At 62.0% G+C, this 6,683-nt stretch overlaps 2 protein-coding genes across 4 annotated transcripts; one reads left to right on the top strand and one right to left on the bottom strand.

The window, feature by feature from the left end:
* The first annotated feature begins 231 nt into the window (after positions 1 to 231).
* On the top strand, positions 232 to 5,900 carry RPS6KB2 (ribosomal protein S6 kinase B2). Of its 3 annotated transcripts, none has more exons than XM_040639516.1 (15): positions 232 to 451; positions 776 to 816; positions 914 to 1,034; positions 1,317 to 1,385; positions 1,882 to 2,029; positions 3,056 to 3,113; positions 3,215 to 3,315; positions 3,430 to 3,520; positions 3,605 to 3,695; positions 3,822 to 3,929; positions 4,513 to 4,575; positions 4,718 to 4,795; positions 4,888 to 4,992; positions 5,107 to 5,219; positions 5,471 to 5,900. In XM_040639516.1, exons 1-15 carry the CDS (start codon positions 380 to 382, stop codon positions 5,661 to 5,663), a joined length of 1,452 nt encoding a protein of 483 aa, XP_040495450.1. In that variant the 5' UTR covers positions 232 to 379; the 3' UTR covers positions 5,664 to 5,900. The 3 variants fall into 3 exon arrangements, with proteins under 3 accessions (XP_040495450.1, XP_040495449.1, XP_040495451.1); XM_040639515.1 differs by having other exon boundaries at positions 234 to 451; positions 4,885 to 4,992; XM_040639517.1 differs by lacking the exon at positions 776 to 816 and having other exon boundaries at positions 303 to 451; positions 4,885 to 4,992.
* Positions 5,901 to 6,004: 104 nt separating this feature from the next.
* Positions 6,005 to 6,681, bottom strand: LOC121104737 (protein tyrosine phosphatase receptor type C-associated protein-like; the record flags this gene model as incomplete). The annotated part of the gene is made up of 1 exon (XM_040638782.1): positions 6,005 to 6,681. A coding segment is annotated over one exon (459 nt), but the record flags the coding sequence as incomplete, so codon positions are not given.
* Positions 6,682 to 6,683: the final 2 nt, after the last annotated feature.

Below are 6,683 nucleotides of genomic sequence, written 5' to 3' on the forward strand. Positions count from 1 at the left end.
TACCTGCATGTGCTTCTGCCCAATCCAAACTCAAACTCTTCCCAGAACCAAGATGAGCGCCTTTCAGGCTGCCCTTGTCCGGTGCCGGCCCCGGGGAGCAGTGCTGGGAAGACTGAGCGTCCCGTCAAAGGGTGTTAAACTGGCTTTAGCAGCCTGGCACTCTGGAACTACAGTTCCCGAGAGGCCTTGCGCCAGGCGCCATCTTTTCGCCCTGCCAGACTAAGCAGCCTGCTGGGGGAGGGGGGCTCCTCAGGCGTCACCGGTGCGCGCGGCCGCGGTCGCGGAGTGATAACGTACAGCCTCCCCCGCCCCGCCCTCCGAGCTGTCAGTCTGAGCGCGGCCGAGCACGGGCCGAAGGGCCCGCCGGGCCGGCGCCGCTATGGCGGCGGTGTTTGACCTGGACCTGGAGACGGAGGAAGGCAGCGAGGGCGAGCCAGAGTTGAGCCCCTCGGTGAGTGGTCCTCCCGGGCTCGGCTTGATCCCGGAGCCGATGCCATCCTCCAGGCGGTGAAATCGCCTTGGCTCCCCCAGCCAGAGCGTCTCAGAGCCCGGCCCCTGTTAAGCTCTAACCCACCCTCACTCACCCCGACGTGTGTTCCAGGACCCAGCCCTTACCCCGGGTCTCCCTTTTCTGCCCTCGGCCTTTCCTCCCCAGTGCTGGCCCATCGCCCGCCAGCTCCCATTCCTGACCCCCTCCTCTCCTGGGCCAAGTAGTCCAGCTTGAGGGGGAGGGTCCCGGTGCCTTCCTTGGCTCTTACCCCGCGGTTTCTCACAGGACGTGTGTCCCCTTGCCGAGTCGAGGGCGGCTGGCCTGGAGTGAGTGAGGGTTGTGTTGGGGGAGGAGGGTATGGGCTGGGGAGGGAGACACGGGGAGTACCGGAGCCTTGCCCCCATTAACTTCTTGTGTCACTAGGTGTGTGGGACACTGTGAGGAGATGGAGCTCACTGAGACCAGTGTGAACCAGGGCCCCGAGCGCATCGGGCCCCACTGCTTTGAGCTGCTGCGTGTGCTGGGCAAGGGGGGCTATGGCAAGGTACTGGCCCTCCTTCCTCGCTCATCTCCCTGCCTCAGTCTTCCAGCCGCAGAGGGTCTCAAAACAAATTAGACTTGTAAATCCGCCGCGCCTCCGTAGAACGCTGAGGTGCAAACATAAAGGAGGGAAAGGCAGATCCTCTCAGAATCAGACTTGACATCTTTACTGCCCCACCCTTGGGTGGGCCTAGGCCTCTTGGTCTCAATGCCAGAGCTTCAGGGTGGAGCTTTTGGGAGGTAGGATGTGGAGAGGGAGGTTGATCCTGTCTCCCCTGCCCTACAGGTGTTCCAAGTGCGAAAGGTGCAGGGCACCAACTTGGGCAAAATATATGCCATGAAAGTCCTGAGGAAGGTGAGTCATTTGTTCAGCTAACAAATCCTTGCTTGGTAGCTGCTGTTCTCCGTGCACAACTCCAGGCTTCCGAAAGACAGTAGTGAACGTGATGGAGGAGATGGCCCCTGTCTTGGGCCTTGGCTGGTTTGTTGTCAGTTGTGGTTATGTTGTTTTGCAGTAATTCCCAACTGTGGGCAATACTGCCTCTACATTTTTGAGTCACAACTAAATAGGGGTGCTGCTGGCATCCAGTGGGTAGAGGCCAGGGCTGCTGCTAAACGTCGTGCGATGTCCAAGACAGCACCCCCAGTAAAGAATGATCTGCCTGCAGTGCCATTCTTGCTAAAGTGGAGAGGTAGCTCTAGAGGATAAGTCAGTCCTTGAGAAGGATGACCGCCGGTAGCGGCGTTATGGAGAAGTACAGTCGAGCGATAACAGGTGGCAGAAGGGTAATGGCTGGAGGGACTAAAGGCTCCCGAGGTGCCCACCTTCTGATTGCTCCCTGCCTCTTCAGGCCAAAATTGTGCGCAACGCCAAGGACACAGCACACACGCGGGCTGAACGGAACATTCTAGAGTCAGTGAAGCACCCCTTCATTGTGGAACTGGCCTATGCCTTCCAGACTGGTGGCAAACTCTACCTCATCCTCGAGTGCCTCAGTGGTATGAGCGGGGGCCCAGCCAGGGAACCAGGGCCAGGGAACCAGCCAGGAAGCACTGGGAGCTCTGGGGGAAGCCCGGAGAGATGTGGTGTGTAGAATGGCTAGGGGACCCCCACACCCATCCATCCGTGTGTCCATCCGTCCCTTCATTCATTCATTCAGCAAACGTCTGTCCAGCACCTATTGCGTCCCTCACCTGTATTGGGGTGGACGGGAACGGTGGGAGTTTGTACAGAAATCCAGTGGCTCGTTTTGTCCATTTCCACTACCTGTTCATGGCCTTCTCTTCTCTCCTGTGTGCCCTGTGTCTAGTCGGTCCCGGATCCCGCTGGTTCATTCTCAGCAGTGTCCTCCCTCCTCTCCACTCTCCTCCCAGGGTCAGGTTTCCTAACTGGGCCTGAGGCCTTCAGCTCACCCTCTTCCATGAACTCCCAGGGTCATCGTCTCAGCATGGAATTGTCCCCAGCGCTCCTACTCTCAGTTACGTGGCTCCTTCTAACTGCCCCGATGAGGCCTGGCCTCCTTGGCCTGGTGCCCCCTGTTGGCCGTGAAGCAGTTGGGGCCTCTTCCCGCCCGGTCCTGTCTGCACAGATGACCCCTGCGAGCTCCAGTTCCCATGTCCCTCTCAGCACCCCCTCGATTCTCATTGTTACCACGGGCTGTGTCCCCTCACATTGGGAGTCGTTTTGCCGCCTCTGTGAGATTTTTTGCGTTAAGCTCTGGGAGCCGTTGCCTCAGTCTGGCATGTCCGAGCACCTGTGTGCTTGTCTGTCTCCCCATTAGACTAAGCATCCTGAGGGCGATGGCTGGGTCTCTTCATCTCTGTGTCCCCAGCTTCACCCCGGACAGGGCCAGACACCGAGTAGGCGTCGGTAGATGTTTGCTGAATTGAATTGAATCCCCACGGCAGCTCTGTGAGGCAGGTAGGGCCCGAACGATGAGTCCCACTCTCCCCAAGAAGAAAGCGAGATTCAGAGAGCGAAGGCGCTTAGTCCCGCACGCAGCTGCTGACGTGTTTGTGTCACAGGCGGTGAGCTCTTCACGCATCTGGAGCGAGAGGGCATCTTCCTGGAAGACACGGCCTGGTAGGTGTTAACTTCCTGCCTCTCTGGAGGGGCTCCAGGGACACATCCCCCCCCTGGAGCCCAACCCCACACCTTGCTTTCACCCCGTCCTGTCTCTGCAGTTTCTACCTGGCGGAGATCACGCTGGCCCTGGGCCATCTCCACTCCCAAGGCATCATCTACCGGGACCTCAAACCTGAGAACATCATGCTCAGCGGCCAGGGTGCGCACGCGTGCCCCGCCCCTGCCGCCGCTTGTGCTGGGTCGGACTCTGCAGGGAGGGCCGAGGAGCCACGCGTGGCCCGGGGCCCTGACCACCCCCCAACATCTTCCTCAGGCCACATCAAACTGACAGACTTTGGTCTGTGCAAGGAGTCGATCCACGAGGGTGCTGTCACCCACACTTTCTGTGGCACCATTGAGTACATGTAAGCTGCAGCTGGCTGGGACCAGGGATCGGGAGGACTGCCAGGAAGGGCCCGGCCCGACTGGTGGTTTCCCCTGGCCGCCAGGGCCCCTGAGATTCTGGTACGCAGCGGCCACAACCGGGCAGTGGACTGGTGGAGCCTGGGGGCCCTGATGTATGACATGCTCACTGGATCGGCAAGTCCAGCCTCCTTGGGAGGAAGGGGGGTGAGGAGGGGGGTGGGAGGGGGTCCCCATCCTGGGGCAGGGGCAAGGCCAGGGCCTGGGGGGAGGCCCCCAAGTCTCACCCTCTGCCTTCTCCAGCCACCCTTCACTGCGGAGAACCGGAAGAAAACCATGGACAAGATCATCAAAGGGAAGCTGATTCTGCCCCCCTACCTCACCCCTGATGCCCGGGACCTTGTCAAAAAGGTGGGCTCCCTCCTGCCCCTGGTCCAGCCCCCAGTGTCTTCTAGGCCCTGCATGGAATCCTGAGTTTCTCTGGACTATGGGACAGCCCTGCCTGCACAGTATGCCTTTGGGATGAAGGAGCACTGACTTGGGGTCCAAGACGCTGAGCTCGGGCCTTCACTCTGTTGCAGACCAGCTGCTGACCCTGCCGCACACATCCCTAGTCCCAGGTCCTAATGCACAGAACATGCATGATGAGCTAGCTGCTCTCCCATCAAGAAGGCATTCGTTGGGGGTAAAAGTGGGCGGCTAGGCTCAGAGATTGGATCCCACTGCAGTGCCCTGGAATGATGCCAGCGACCGGGCGCCTTTGCGAAGGCTTCATGCAGAAGGGCCACTAGACCAAACCTTGGAAGTCCTAAGGTTGTCAGTAGGTAGAGACCACACTCCTGAGGCCTTCTCCCCACTGCCACACACACACACACACACACACACACACACACCCCTACCTCACCTTTCCCCGGCCCAGCCAGCCCCCAGGTACACGGAGGAACACAATCAGTGCCTCTCCCCAAGACCCTCCCCCTCTGCCCTTGCCCTGCAGTTTCTGAAGCGGAATCCCAGCCAACGGATCGGGGGTGGCCCCGGGGATGCTGCTGATGTGCAGGTGGGTCTGGGACCACCAGGAGGGGGCAGGCCTGAGCCCCCAAAGGTGCCAGGAGGCAGGCAAGGCCTTAGGGCAGAAGGGAGTTACTGAAGGAGCCAAGGAGGGTGAAATGATGAGATATTTGGGGGCCCTCTACCCACAGAGGCACCCCTTCTTCCGGCATATTAATTGGGATGACCTCCTGGCTCGCCGCGTAGACCCCCCTTTCAGGCCCTCTCTGGTAAGTGGAGGACCCATTGGTCTGGGGGCAGGTGGAGGACCCATCTTGGATGCCCCCTAACGATCCTCCCCGTTCGGGTCTTCCCACAGCAGTCAGAGGAGGATGTGAGCCAGTTTGACACCCACTTCACGCGGCAGACGCCGGTGGACAGTCCAGATGATACGGCCCTCAGTGAGAGCGCAAACCAGGCCTTCCTGGTGAGGTCCTGGGTGGCCTGAGGGCTCTGGGGGCCCAGGCAGGATTGTGGCAAAGGAGTGGTGGACACTGAGTGTCATCTGGCCCTGCCTTCGCCCCCCCCCTCCTCGCCCCAGGGCTTCACGTACGTGGCACCCTCCGTCCTGGACAGCATCAAGGAGGGCTTCTCCTTCCAGCCCAAGCTGCGCTCCCCCAGGCGCCTCAACAGCAGCCCCCGGACCCCGGTCAGGTACCACAGGCCAGAGGGGAGTGTGTAGCTGGGGCAGGAGGCCGGTTCTAGCTTTCACTCTGCCAGCCGACCCCAGGGCTGCATCTCAGTTCTAGTCTCTGTTTTCCCATCCACCCCTCGGGGACCCCTTGTGGCAGGGGCTGCCTGGCTGGGCACTCTACCTCACGGCCTCTGTGCCTGGGTGGGGGGGACGTCGGCCCTCTGACCCCAGTGCCAGCACGTGCTGACTCAATCCTTGGTTTCCCCTGCAGCCCCCTGAAGTTCTTGCCCTTTGAGGGATTCCGGCCCAGCTCTGGCCCACTGGAGCCCACGGAGCCCCCTCTACCTCCTCTCCTGCCGCCGCCACCGCCACCGCCACCACCGTCGAGCACTGCCCCACTCCCCATCCGACCCCCCTCAGGGACCAAGAAGTCTAAGAGGGGCCGTGGGCGCCCAGGCCGCTAGGAGGATGGGGGGCCCTGAGAGCAAGCGGGACCCTGGGCCAGTTCCGCAGACCTGGAGGTGTGTCTAGGGATACAGGAGTGAGTGTGTGTGAGAGCGTGTCTGTGTTGGGGGTGGCTGTGCCCCTGAACCATGCCCGCGAAGGGCCACAGGCTGTGGCTGTCCGTGGAGTGGCCTCGCCACCCGGCTGGCCTGCAGTTGCGCTGTGCCCTTGGAGAATTAAAATATTGAATCATGGCACTGACCTGGCTCTTCCCTTGGACTTCCGGGGGCAGGATCGGGTGGGGTTGTGCCCAGAGGAGCCCCTGCTCAGAGATGGGAAGGGTCACTACAGGACCACAGAGTCACAAGGCCAGAGGGGTTTTATTTCAGATGGCTGCCCAGTGCCCCTAGGGATGGGCGGCCTTCCTGGTGGGGACAGGGATGCACAGGTTTGGGGACAGAACTGGTGGGGGAGCAATCGTCTGAGACTTCATGGGGGGGTGTGGGTGACGATGGGCCCAGGGCAGGGCAGCTCGGGAGACAGAGGCACAGTGACAGGGATGGGACACCACGCTGGCTCTTAGAGTGCGGTGACGTGGAGGCCCTGGCCCCCAGCCGCTTCGGCGCTGTCGTCCCAGGCCGCGCTGCCAGCAAAGGCGTGCAGGTCGCTCAGCAGGGCCTCGGCGCTGCCCCCCGAGCCCGCCGGCCCCTGGGCGCTGAGGCCCAGGCCCCCTTCGATGTTACTGTCACGTGCTTCCTCCGCTGGCTCTGGGACGTGCTGTGGGCCGGGCCCCTCTCCGCATCCCTGACCCTCTTCCTGGGACGCTGCCTCCTCCAGGCCACCCACCAGGTGGTAGTCCTCTTCCACGTCCTGCTCGTCCTGCTGCCGCTCTGGGTCCTCATCGGGCGACTCCAGCTCGGCCCGGGCCCGGAGCCAGCGGCCGGGCGGGCTGGCCCATAGGAGGCGGCGGGTGCGGCCCCACAGCGCGGCGCTCAGGCGGGCCGGGTGGTAGTAGCCCCCCGAGTCACGGCTGAGGCGGC

This window comes from Ursus maritimus, unplaced genomic scaffold (assembly GCF_017311325.1).
Source record: "Ursus maritimus isolate PB19 unplaced genomic scaffold, ASM1731132v1 scaffold_23, whole genome shotgun sequence".
Taxonomy (NCBI): Eukaryota; Metazoa; Chordata; class Mammalia; order Carnivora; family Ursidae; genus Ursus; species Ursus maritimus.